This window comes from Arachis ipaensis, chromosome B4, assembly GCF_059453495.1.
Source record: "Arachis ipaensis isolate K30076 ecotype BB chromosome B4, ASM5945349v1, whole genome shotgun sequence".
In the NCBI taxonomy this organism is placed as follows: Eukaryota; Viridiplantae; Streptophyta; class Magnoliopsida; order Fabales; family Fabaceae; genus Arachis; species Arachis ipaensis.
In genome coordinates this window covers 76,529,965-76,543,608 of record NC_142439.1, presented here as the reverse complement: position 1 = coordinate 76,543,608, position 13,644 = coordinate 76,529,965, and the positions used below count along the sequence as shown (strand labels likewise).

Genomic DNA, 13,644 nt, shown 5'->3' with positions numbered 1-13,644 from the left:
AAAAATAAATATATCAACCGTTCAAGATTATTCAATTAAAAATTATATGTAACAAAATAAAAATAAAAATTTAAAAAAATTATTTATAAATTAACTATTTATAAACGTTATTAAGTTTAATTATTTATTTTTAATAGTATTTAATTTAAAGTCAAGATAAAAATTTATATTCAAAGCAACTCTTTATCTTTATGCATAATTTTAACTGATAAAAAATATTTTTTTTAATTTTATATTTAATTTTTTAAATTTTCTTTAATTTCATTATTTTTTAAAATTATTAATTTATCATTTTTATTATATCCCCTTACCATATCAAACACTATTCTTTCTAAAAAAAAACCCTAGTACGAGAGAGTCCGTGAAATGGAGAGTGGGGAGAGCGGGGGAGAGTCTTCGAGGGTGGCACATAGCGAGGCAGCCGGCCATGTCGGCGGAAGAAATAAGGGGGAGAGCGGAGGGGGGCATGCATCAGGTGAAAAGGAGGGGATTAAAGGAGATGGTAACAAGACTCAAAGTCAGCGGATATCGTTCAGAGATAAAGTTGTTGGAGCCTCAGCAAGGAGAGCTTTGGAGGTTGCTGATTCTCTTGATGGGGATAAGATGGCTACCGTAGTTGGTAAGCAAGGTGATTCGGAGATACCAACTGTGACGTTCACTGAGGAAGCAAAAGAGATATTGGCAGAGCCCTACAAAAATGCCATCGTGATCAAAGTTCTTGGAAAAAATTTTAGCTATACAGCGATTACACACAGGCTTAAAGGCGTCTGGAGAACCAAAGGAGGGTATGAGGTACTAGATGTCGATTTTGGCTATTTCTTAGTCAAATTTGATCTCTTGGAGGATAGAGAGAAAGTTCTTCTTGGAGGACCGTGGATGATTACTGGAAGCTATGTTGCGGTTAAACCTTGGAGTTCTTCATTCAGACCTTGTGAAAACACTTTTGGGTCTACCATGGTTTGGATAAGAATCACAGGTTTAAACATTAACTGTTATCAAGAGAGAGCCATGAAAATGATTGCGTCAGCTGTTGGCAAACCGATCCGCATTGACTTAGCCACCAAGTCTGCAGAGAGAGAAAAGTATGCAAGAGCATGTGTGCAAATTAACTTGGGACTTCCAGTTATAAAAAAAATTCAAGTTGATGGTCATATGTATGATATAGAATATGAGCACTTGAATTTAATTTGTGAAAAATGTAGCTGCTTTGGGAAGGAAAGCACGGTGAAGGAAAAAAATTTGCCGTCACTTTTTCCTGTAGATAACAACGAGAAAACGGTGGAAGGTAGTCAAATCCCAGTAAAAAATCAAAATTTATCTTTTGAATTTGGAATTAATGCCAAATCAATTCCAATTATGGAGAAGCATGGTGCAGCAGATCTTGTGCATGATAATTTGCAAGACTCACGTATGGAAAGGGATACTCGTGCAAAAGAGGGTGAATGGGTTACAGTTAGTAGAAAAGGCAAGGAAAAAGTGGGTAAAGGCCACAATGTGGTGCCAAAAAAAGCCAATGTAGCAATATGCTCCAATTTGGTGAGTAAGAAATTTTCTTTTGGGTCTAATAACATGCATGCTGGATCCTCATCAAATGCAAAGGTGGGCCTAAGGAAAAGAAAGATCATCCATCCACGCTTGGCTCTTTGGGAACAACTCAGGTGGCTTTCAAGGATCAGAGTACTCCCTTTTTTAAAGCAGGGCACAAAAGGCAGCGTCCTATTTCACTTCAAAACTCACCTACTGAAGCATTGTCAATGGATTCTCGAGTACAAAAAGAGCTTGATAAAGTTAGTGCAACAACACACTTGGAGACCCAACCTCAACAGAAGATTGATGGTTCTGCGGTGCAAGTCCACAAAGAGACACTTGGAGACAGGGGTCCATCAACGTGAGGTAGAATGATTAAACATTCTAATTATTTAATTTATTTTTTATGGATTGTGACCATTTAAATATTATTAGTTGGAATGTTAGGGGGCGTCAAATAAGATGTCTCGGGTGCACTATAAGGAGTTGGTACGAAAATTTCAACCAACTTTTTTTATTTTGGTGGAAACTCATATTGGGTTTGAAACTATGAAAGAATTTTGGGGGAGATTAGGCTATTATCCTATAGGGATTGTAGATGCTGTTGGACACAAGGGAGGAATTTGGTTCCTCTCTGCTAATTTAAAATTTTCTTGTAAAATTCTTTGGGCTATGAATCAATGTGTAACTTTGGAAATTGATGGTGGTGGGCGAAGATGGATCTGCAGTGCGGTTTATGGCAGCCCTCAAGCCACTAATAGAGTAGAATTATGGAGTCATCTGCTTGATATTGGTTTGTGCATTCAGGACCCATGGGTGGTGGTTGGGGATTTTAATGATATTTTGAGTGTTCATGAGGTGAAGAGGGGTAATTTCTATTCAAATCGCAGTAGTATCTTTGCAAGTACTCTAGATTCTTGTGGTCTTTTTGATCTAATAACCTCTGGAAGACGGTTTACTTGGTTCCGTAAAATTCAAGGAAACAAAGAAATTGCAAAGAGATTGGATAGAGCTTGCTGTACTACAGAATGGCGCCTTCTTTTTCCAGAAACTTTTGTTGAAGTTCTCAGTCATTCCCACTCTGATCATTGTCCCTTACTTATCCGATGTCAAGGAGTTCCTATCAAGAAAGGAAACCGGCCTTTTAGATTCCAAGCGGCATGGGCAACGCATCCTGATTACAAGGCCATTGTTTAGAAATCTTGGGATAGTACAGACTTTGGCATCGATAGGAAGTTGCTGGGGGTCCAAGAAGCTTCGTTAGAATTCAACTCTACGGTCTTCGGCAATATTTTTATTAAAAAGAGAGAATTGGAGGGTTATTTGAATCGTATTCAACGGAAAATGGAAGCTGACGATGATCCGATTCTGAAGCACAAAGAGGAAGAATTGAGAGCTGAGTATAATATAGTTTTGGCCCAGGAAGAATTGCTTTGGTACCAGAAGTCAAGAGATCAATGGGTTCGGTATAGTGATAGAAATACTAGCTTTTTCCATATGCAAACCATCCTTAGAAGAAAATCTAACAAGGTTCATGGGTTGCTAGTCAGTGATGGGTCTTGGTCTGATGATCCGAAAGTTTTGCAAAGGGAGGTTGTTCATTTCTTCAAAAATATTTTTTGTTCTACTGAGCCTATTGAGGTTAATTGCATGGGAAAAATTCCTATGCCATCTCTTAGCCAAGATGCTTATGATAATTTGTCTAAACCAGTAACAATGTTGGAGGTTAAAGAAGCTCTGGATAATATGAGCTCATTCAAAGCTCCTAGGTCGGGTGGTTTTCAAGTTTTTTTCTTCAAGGAATATTGGGATGTGGTGGGTCATGAGGTATGGCGTACTGTTCAGAAAGCATTCTTAGGGGAGACGTTAAGCCATTCTTTGTTGGAAACTTTGATTGTTCTTATCCCTAAGTGCGACCCTCCAACTAGATTGAAGGATTTTCGGCCAATAAGCCTTTGTAATGTAATTTATAAGCTAGTGACTAAAGTGCTGGTTAATAGATTACGATCATTTTTGGATGAGATTGTTAGCCCAAATCAGGGAGGGTTTATTCATGGTAGAGGAGCACCTGATAATATTATTGTCGCCCAAGAAGGTCTTCACTTTCTTAAGCGGACAAAGTCTAGAAAAGGAGCTATGGCTTTTAAGATTGATTTAGAAAAGGCTTCTGATAGAGTTGATTGGAATTTTCTTGAGCACACTCTTGAATCTTTTGGCTTTCCTTCTCTAATTATTCGGCTTGTAATGAATTGTGTTCAGGCCTCAAATCTTTCCATCATTTGGAATGGGAATAGATTGGACAGCTTCCAACCTCCCAGAGGGCTCAGGCAAGGAGATCCAATTTCTCCGTATTTATTTGTTTTGTGCATGGAGAGATTGGCGTGCTTCATTTCCAAACAAGTTGACGAGGGTATTTCGGATGGTGTGGCTATTTCTAGAGGGGGACCTAGAATTTCTCACTTGATGTTTGCAGATGACCTCCTCCTTTTTTGTAAAGCGAAAAAAAGTCAAGTTCAAAATGTTGTGCACACCTTGGAGTTGTTCTGTAAAGCTTCAGGTATGAAGGTTAACATTGAAAAATCTAAAGCTATTTGTTCTAGAAATATCTCTAATAGAAGGAAGGAAATGTTGTCTGGTGTTTCTCATATTCCTTTTACTAGTGACCTAGGCAAATACTTGGGGGTGAACCTTAATCATCCTCGAGCTGCTAGATTTATTTTTTCGGACTCTTTAGAGAAGATCAATAATAGGCTGGCTAGTTGGAAAGGTCGGCTCCTTAACAGAGCAGGCAGGCTTTGCTTAATTAAATCTGTTGCTTCTTCTCTTCCTATTTATCAGATGCAAGTGACTCTTTTTCCCACTTCGGTTTGTCAAAAGATTGATTCTGTGCTTAGACAATTCTTGTGGAAGGGAAAGGTGGGGGAGCGTTGCTTAAATTTGGTCAAGTGGAGCAAAGTTGTCACTCCAAGAAAATATGGAGGCTTGGGAATTAGAGATACTCAATGCGTAAATTTTGCTTTACTCGGAAAGCTTGTTTGGCAATTATTGCATAATAAAGATAAGCTTTAGGTAAGAATTATGTTAGCAAAATATTTATCTGGGAGTTCTTGCTTTTCACCCAAATTTTCTAATAATGTTTCAAGCACTTGGCGAGCGATTTATAAGACAATAGAAAAGCTTCGTGATGGTTTTGATTGGTGTACAGGCAGGATGTCTCAATCCTTTTGGTATCATGCTTGGCGACCATGTGGAACGCTAGCTCCTTTGGTTCCTTTTGTGCACATTTCTGATTCTCACTTGAAGTTAGAAGATGTCTGGCACCTTGGGCATTGGTGGTGGGATATTCTTTGCACAATGATTCCGGAAGAAGTTAAACTTGATTTGATGCTCTTTGATCCTATCAAGCAGGCAGGAGATAAAACAGGTTGGTTTTGGACAAACTCAAATACTCTCACCTACTCGACTAAAATCGGGTATGAATGGCTATTGAAGAAGAAATTTGGCTGGAATGATAATGAAAATTGGCTTTGGCTTTGGCGCTTGAGAATACCGGAGAAGATAAAGTGTCTGCTCTGGCTTTGCCTTAACAACGGAGTTCCCACAGCTAGTTACCGGTTTCAAAGAGGTATTTCTACTTCTAATTTTTGTTAGAGATGTTATCTTGCTCTAGAGGATATTAACCACTGCTTTAGGACTTGCCAAAAAGCTCGTCAGATTTGGATTAGCTTAAATTTGGGAATGACCGCTGAGGACTCTAATTTGGATTTTGTGTCTTGGATTCGTTCTAACCTCAACAAAAATGAGTTTCTCTTTGCAGCGGCCTTTTGGTGGATTTGGAGGGATAGGAACAATGACATTTTCCACCAAGATGATCCATGGAGTAAGGAGAAAATTGTTCACTTAGTTAAACATGCTGTTCGAGATTTCTCTAATGTTGTTATCAACCAAAAGCATATTATTCCTTCTTCTTTGAAATATAACTGGGAACCACCTCCAATGAATGTCTGTAAAGTGAACTGCGATGCAAGCGTTTTTGAAAATGAGCAATTAGCTGGATTTGGAAGTATTATTAGAGACAGCATGGGAATTTGGATAAAAGGTTGTTCTGCCAGTATACCTCTTTCTAGTGTTCTCTGTTGTGAGCTTCATGCTATTTGGAGAGGGCTTGTTATGGCTTGGGATTGCGAGTGCAAAGAGGTCATATGTGAAATGATAATCTTGATGCGTTTCTTCTTGTTTCGCGAGGCACAACCAGCATGATTAGGAATGACTCTGATCTGCTTGACAAAATCAAAGAGATGCTCCAGCGCAATTGGACAGCTACTTTAGTGCTCATCCTGCGAACAGCAAACAGAGCAGCTGATTTAATGGCTAAGACTGCTGTTTTAAACAAGCAGGAGTATCTAGAGTGGTTACTGCCTCCTAATAATTTAGACATTATTATTAGAGAGGAGTACTACTCTTTTTCTTAGGTCTTTTTTCTTTGTGTTATGTTCAGTCACAAAAAAAAAAACACTATTCTTTCTCTTATTATTATTTTCTATACACATACATATCATTGTCTTATCGTCATTATTATATTATTTTGTTCTTTCTCTTTTTTTTTCTCCTTTCACCTTCTCTTCACCCCACTGTTTTATATGTTACATCTTTTATATGTTAATCAAATAACCAGTGCCATATGTCAAACAAATGATATTATAGAAGTCAAAATAAATTATGTTTTATAATAATTCATTTATTTTAGTTTAATTTAAAAACAAATATTTATGTACTTAAATTTTAAATATAATAATCTGTTTAATTAATAATTTAAAAATTTAAAAAATAATATTATTCCATGTGAAGTAATTTAAAAAAGAAAAATAATGGAGTTAACAAAATATTAGACTTAATTGATCATTGATAGGTACAAACATATTTAAACAAATCATTGATAGGTACAAATATATTTAATTTTGATATCCTATTAGTGTAAAATAGTTTCACATGCATCTAATTATGTAACACCATCAAAATTAAACTCATCAAATAATCAACGTTGTATACCAAACAATATTGTGAAATACAAAATCATTAAATTTTTTGTTATATAATTTATTTAATTTAATTTAAAAATAAATATTTATGTACTCAAATTTTGATTACAATACTTTACATAATCAATAATTTAAAAAAATAAAAAAATAATATCATTCAATACAAAATAATTTAAAAAAATGAGATTTAACTAAAAGGTAATAATTTGTAATTGCAGTGAATGGAGGCGAGGGAAAGATGGAGGCGATACAATCACGATGTTGAAGAAAGGAGAAGGATGGCAATAGTAAAAATACAGAGAAGTACATCTAGCGGTGAGAGAAAAAGCACTACGAATCGAATAATGAGATAAAAAAAATTTATAACAGAAGAATGAGATCCAACCTGTTAGTGTAAAGTACTCACATAAATAATATATCCAAAACAAAATGATAAAATCTATAAAAAAATTATTTATCACTGCTAATGATTCTTTTCCTCCTTTTATACATGGCATCGAAAATCAACATTTGGCATCGTCATTATCTAGTTCAAAAAACCACAAAAACTCATCCAATTAATTGTTATATACACAGGAGCACATTTAGAATGGAGAAGAGAATTAAGAAAAATTGAAAAGGATAAATTATTGGAATAAAGAATTGAAGAAGAGGTTACGTGTTTCTACGGTTATTAGTGAAAACACAGAATGAAAATGAGATAAAAGAATATGTGTTGTTGTTAATGGTGGAAGTTTTTTTATTTAAAGTAACTGACGCATGTACGTACGGAGAACTTCTATCATTAAGGGCAATATTGAAACATAAAGTTGGACACCAAAAACTCAGTATTGGCATTATATATTGTTATTATTATTATAGATTATAGATATTTAATTTAGAATACATTAAGATATTATAATAATATCTATAACAATATTATTTAGGGCAATTATGCAAGTTTTATCGAATCAAAACCTAAGAAAAAAAAGATTATTATTAATTAAATAAATACACAGGATTCTTACCCATATTTGGACCATTTGGTCTGTTACTTGGACCAACTCCACTGTTATTATAGATATTTGAATATTTAAAAAATTTTATTATTAGCATGAAAATATATTGTAAAAAATAATTCATATTAGATGATATACTAACAACATAAATTTATTAATGGAAAGTATAACTTAGAGTATCTGACACAAAGTATTGATGAGGGGGCATATTTGTGATATCTTCTAATGGTGTTGTCATATTAGTTGGACCATTCGATGTATCAATTTATTTTCCTCGTCTAATACTCTCTCGGTAACTGGCACGCCTTCTGGCGAGGTGTTGCTCCCCCTGTTCTTCACTTATGTTTTGTCTTCGTCGTGGGGCATAATCTTGCCAAGTCGGTTTACCACTTCCACGTAAATCTTTTATTGATATCCTGTCTACGGTAATTAATCGAAACAAACATATAATTTATACTTTTATTTAATGATGAAAAATAAATTATATTACGTTTTACGTTATATTTAGATGAAGTGAAACATGAGAAGATGGATGAGAAACGAAGGAAGTTTTTCTATTATACAGTACTAGTAATGCGAACTGAAAGAGAATAAGAGAAGAAAGAGATAATTATAAAAGTTATTTGGATTTATGAGATAAGAGAGAACGTGAATGAAGATGATGTAGTGAAATTTTTATAATGGGGAATTACTGACATATACTGGGGTAGGTTTTACCAAGGATAAAAGTGGAAAAAAATTTTGGACACCAAAATAAGTTTTGCCATTATATATATATATATATATATATATATATATATATATATATATATATATATAAGAACTACGAATCCAATAATGAGATAAAAAAAATTAATAACAGAAGAATGAGATCAAACTCTTGGTATAAAGTACTCACATATAGAATATACCCAAAACAAAATGATAAGATCTATAAAAAATTATTTATCACTGCTAATTATTCTTTTCCTCCTTTTATACCTGGCATCGAAAATCAACATTTGGCATTGTCGTTATTTAATTCATAAAACCATAAAAATTCATCCAAATAATTGTTATATACAGAGAAGCACATTCAGAATGGAGAAGAGAATTAAAAAAAAAATTGAAAAGGATAAATTATTGAAATGAAGAATTGAACAAGAGATTACGCGTTTCTATGGTTATTAGTGAAAACACAGAATGAAAATGAGATAGAAGAATATATGTTGTTGTTAACGGTGGAAGTTTTTTTATTTAAAGTAACTGACGCATGCATGTACGGAGAACTTCTATTATTAAGGGCAATATTGGAACATAAAGTTGGACACCAAAAGTTCTGTTTTGGCATTATATATTGTTATAGATTATTAAGGGCAATATTGGGACATAAAGTTAGACACCAAAAATTCTGTTTTGGCATTATATATTGTTATATATATATATTAAAGAACTACGAATCCAATAATGAGATAAAAAAAATTAATAACAGAAGAATGAGATCAAACTCTTGGTATAAAGTACTCACATATAGAATATACCCAAAACAAAATGATAAGATCTATAAAAAATTATTTATCACTGCTAATTATTCTTTTCCTCCTTTTATACTTGGCATCGAAAATCAACATTTGGCATTGTGTTATTTAGTTCATAAAACCATAAAAATTCATCCAAATAATTGTTATATACAGAGAAGCACATTCAGAATGGAGAAGAGAATTAAAAAAAATTGAAAAGGATAAATTATTGAAATGAAGAATTGAACAAGAGGTTACGCGTTTCTATGGTTATTAGTGAAAACACAGAATGAAAATGAGATAGAAAAATATATGTTGTTGTTAACGGTGGAAGTTTTTTTATTTAAAGTAACTGACGCATGCATGTACGGAGAACTTCTATTATTAAGGGCAATATTGGAACATAAAGTTGGACACCAAAACTCTGTTTTGGCATTATATATTGTTATAAATTATTAAGGGCAATATTAGGACATAAAGTTGGACACCAAAAACTCTGTTTTGGCATTATATATTGTTATAGATATATGTAAATTTCGAAATATTCAAAATAAAATTTCTATATTCATTCAATAATTTAAAATTTTCACATATTCAAAAATATTAATATATAATCAATTACACATCAATCTTTATAGATCATATCTTTCATTCCACTTCCAATTCCTATGTTGATAGGAGCGAGACTTCTATTTTATTTTTCTCACTGAAACAAAAAAATCTTCAACGTAGATGGGCTTTTCTCAGTATTTTATTGTTAGGTATATTTATGCTTTTTTCCGTCGCGCTGTCGATCAATCAAATAAATAACAATAAGAGTTTCATCTATCAATATGTGTGGTCTTAGGACCCTGGGGATGTACTCTTTTTTCTATTGAAAGATCAACATTTTGTCTCTGTCTCTGTGTTTTCACTTCGATAATTCTTTGCAGATAAAGAGATGTCAAAAGAACTTCTTACTTCCCAAACCCACTGGTGCCACAGAGAGATACATTTTAAGATCTCGCATTTTTAATCCTCCCTTTTTTTATTTCAATTTCTGATACATAATTTTATATAGGGCTATCAAAAAATAGTTATTTTGTTAATAACCACTTGGATTTTCTGCTAAATTCTTTATTCAAATTTGAAATGTACAACGATTCATTCGATAACTTTTTTTGTTTTCTAATAAAAAGGGGTCTATTTCTGTCCGAACATTCCATAAAAATAAAATCGCCTCTCCTCCTAACCTTTTCTCCAATTCTCCCATCTCCTTCCTTCTCTCCAAAGAAATAGAAACCCTAGCCAAACCGCCACAAGCCACAAGGAGTGAGTCACTGCCATCGTCCGTCGCAGTCAGAGGCACGAGTGAAGCACAAAAGCCTCTCCTCTAAACCCTAGAGTCCCTTTTCCAATTTTTTTATCTCCTTCCTTCTCTCCAAAAAAAAAATGGAAACCTTAGCCTCACCGCCTTAAGGAGTGAGCCACCACTACTGTCTGTCGTAATCAGGGGCTTTTCTCTTCCTCCCGTTGGTGTTCTCCAAAAAAGAACCCATGTTGGCTCTCAGTCTTCGTTCTCTACCGTCGACATCGTCTATTTGCAGTCGTCCTTCGAAGGTCAGTGCTTACTGCTAGTGCTTGTTCTTCGTTTGCTGTCCATCGTCCTGCTCGTCACCTGGTCTCTTTCTCTGTTGTGCTTCTATCCTTCTGCTCAGACTACTCAGAACAAAGGCAATGGCTTCATTTTTTAATTTTCATTATCTGTTCTTCATTCTTTACTCAGAACATTGATTGTTTTAGGATTCTGCTAATGCTACTCATATTAAAATTTGATTCTAGCTGTATTATACTCTATTTTCTTGTTTTGGATTGAATCATTGAATGATTAATTGATTTATTTTGCTGGTTAATCTTTGTTAAAATTGTGCTGATTCGATTGATTTAGTTCACTAGTTAACCTTGTTAATCTTTATTAAAATTATGTTGCTGTTTTTTTTTTTTTTTTTTTGGGTTTTGTAACTCAATTGTGCTTAGATTGTGACTATTTTGATTTCTTAGTTGTGCTTAGATTGAATGATTAATTGATTATTGATTAGCTATTACTGTCATGCTGGGTGGCTGTTTTGAGTTTTGTAATTTTTATATATAGTGATGTGCTATTGTTTTGTGCTTTGTGACTTAATTGTACTTATATTATGACTGTCTTGCTGATTTAATTGTGTTTAGATTGAATGATTAATTGATTATTAATTAGCGATGGTTCTTCTGCTAATTATGATATGAAATTATATTTTAATATATTCATTTATAATTTATTTATTAGTTTATTATAAAACAATTTTTCCAATTGAATCACGATTAAATCGATTGGTTTAATAAATTAATAAACTAATAATTAGAGCTACTCAATGACTGGTCTGATTTTTAAAACTTTGTCCTAGTAATATAAATTAAACATACCATAAAAAAATATTTTATAAAAATTATTAAAAAATTAGTATATCAGAAAATATTAAAAATTATTATTATATTTTTAAAATGTGCCTTAGAACTCAAATTAGTTAAATTATTATAATTAGAAGTTTGTGTTAAAGCTTAGTATTACTATTAATGTGCACAATATTCATCCTAGAGATTCTTTTATCCAAATCCAATGGAATGAAAGTTCCTTGTTACACTGAATGATCTTAGCCATCAGGTTGAAATAAATAAGGGAGAAAAGAAGGGAAAAATAATAGAATGGAAGGTAGATAAATAAAGAGGAAAAAGGGAAATTATATTGTTATGAATAAATGTTAGAACCAAACAAAAATTATTAGTGTTAAAAATTTACACATATTTAGTATTGTTTGAGAAACGTCGTATTCCTACATAATTCACAAATTCAATTCATTAAGATCAATAGCAGTTATGAAGGCCGGCTACCTAACGAGATAATCTAGAATAGATTACCATTTTTTTATTTTTTCATCATATCAAATAAATGTGGTTGTTAGATTCAAGAGCTATATATGCAACTTAATTAATTAATCAGACAAGGAGTTACCAACTTCCAAAATGTTACTTCTGACAAAATCCTTTTGTCTAACTAAAACAGCGCCGTTGGCGACGTTGCCACCATCGATAAAATCAGAACTGCCGTTGATAGGGTAGATGAAGTGTACGACAACTTTTTTTATCAGAAGATATTTACGTAGGAAAAGATTACAAACGACTACTGTCCTTTTTTTTTTTTTGGTGACTGACTACTGTCCATAGTATTATTTTTTACTTTTAAATCATTTTTGAATTAAGATTTGAGACCGCTAGATGGTTGATAAAAATATTCAAATAACATTCTAATTTAATTTTTTAAAAATAATTAAACGAATAATGCTTGGTCGTGCATAAGCAAAATATTTTTTTGAAACTATTTTATTCAATAATTAATATTAAAGATGGTTTAGTTGTGGCTAAGTAAAAATTTAAATTTTGTGCATTTTATTTTACAATTTCGTTACATATTTAAACATTTTTATCAACCAAATTTAATTAAATTGACCAAAACCCAACAAAAATTACTCATATGTGCGCGTGAATCATACTTTTTCTTCACCTAAAAATAACACCAAAATTTCTTAATTTTAATACTATAATTTTTTAGTTTTGACACTAAAATTTCGTAAGATTTTAAACTTGATGTGACAATTTTTTTTTTCTTTTTCCTTCTTCTTATTCTTTTATTTTCTTTTCTTCTTTTTTTTTGGCTGCTTCTTTTTTTTTTTTTTGCATAAAATTTCTGTGTTTTTATCTATAAAATTGTTTATTTTTCATTCAAAAACTTTTGTCTTTATGGTAAAAAAGGATTAAAAAAACAAAAAATTGTCTAATTCTTTTATTTTTTTGTTTGATTTTTTTTGTTTTTATTCTTTTTAAAAAATAAAAAAGTTACAAAAGTGTGAAACAAGAAGAACAGTAAAAAGAAAAATAATTTTTTGGAAAAAACATAAAACAAAAAAAATAGTACAAAAATTTCTTAACAGCGATATAGGAAGTTCTTTAATTTTGATACCGAAAATTTTTAACTGCAGCATAAAAATTTTTTAACTGAAAATTTTTAAGGTTTTGGACTCAATATAGCAGTTTCTTAACAAGAATTTATTTATTAACTGCTTTTTCTTATTCTTTTTCTTTTTTTTTTTTGTTGTTCTTCTTTTTTGTTATGTAGATTTTTTTTGATCTTGTTCTTTTCTAAGAGAAAGAAATAAAAAAAAAACAAAATAAAAGAAAAGAAAAAAAGATAATGATGATGAAGAGAAAAAGAAGTAAAAGAAAGAAGAGGAAAAAAAAAAAGAAGAAGAAGACCACACTAGAAAGAAGAGAAAAAAAAATTATGCCAACATATGCATAAAATTTAATTATTTTTCAGCTGAAATATAAGTGGTGTATAAATCTAAAATATATTATTTTAGTTTAGTTAGATTTGATTAAATAAAAAACTTAGATGCATAACTTTTCTATTTTTTTACAGACTCCTTCTTGTTCCTCTACTCATTTTACAACTCCCTCATCTCTTATATTCTTAGTTTCTCTCTCGTTAGAATTTTATTCATGATTCTA

The 13,644-nt window shown here is 32.1% G+C and overlaps 2 protein-coding genes across 2 annotated transcripts; both read left to right on the top strand.

The window, feature by feature from the left end:
* Window positions 1-366: 366 nt before the first annotated feature.
* LOC107636565 (uncharacterized) lies at window positions 367-1,892 on the top strand. The gene is made up of 2 exons (XM_088484648.1): window positions 367-1,536; window positions 1,659-1,892. The coding sequence occupies exons 1-2, from the start codon at window positions 367-369 to the stop codon at window positions 1,890-1,892; spliced, it is 1,404 nt and encodes a 467-aa protein (XP_088340774.1).
* A 184-nt stretch (window positions 1,893-2,076) lies between these two features.
* LOC148568007 (uncharacterized) lies at window positions 2,077-2,724 on the top strand. The gene has a single exon (XM_088484647.1). The coding sequence runs from the start codon at window positions 2,077-2,079 to the stop codon at window positions 2,722-2,724; it is 648 nt and encodes a 215-aa protein (XP_088340773.1).
* Window positions 2,725-13,644: the final 10,920 nt, after the last annotated feature.

Coding starts and splice junctions, on each gene's coding strand:
- LOC107636565 (XM_088484648.1), top strand. CDS start 367: ATGGAGAGTGGGGAGAGCGGGGGAGAGTCTTCGAGGGTGGCACATAGC. Junction 1,537..1,658: donor TAGCAATATGCTCCAATTTG/GTGAGTAAGAAA, acceptor GGAACAACTCAG/GTGGCTTTCAAGGATCAGAG.
- LOC148568007 (XM_088484647.1), top strand. CDS start 2,077: ATGAAAGAATTTTGGGGGAGATTAGGCTATTATCCTATAGGGATTGTA.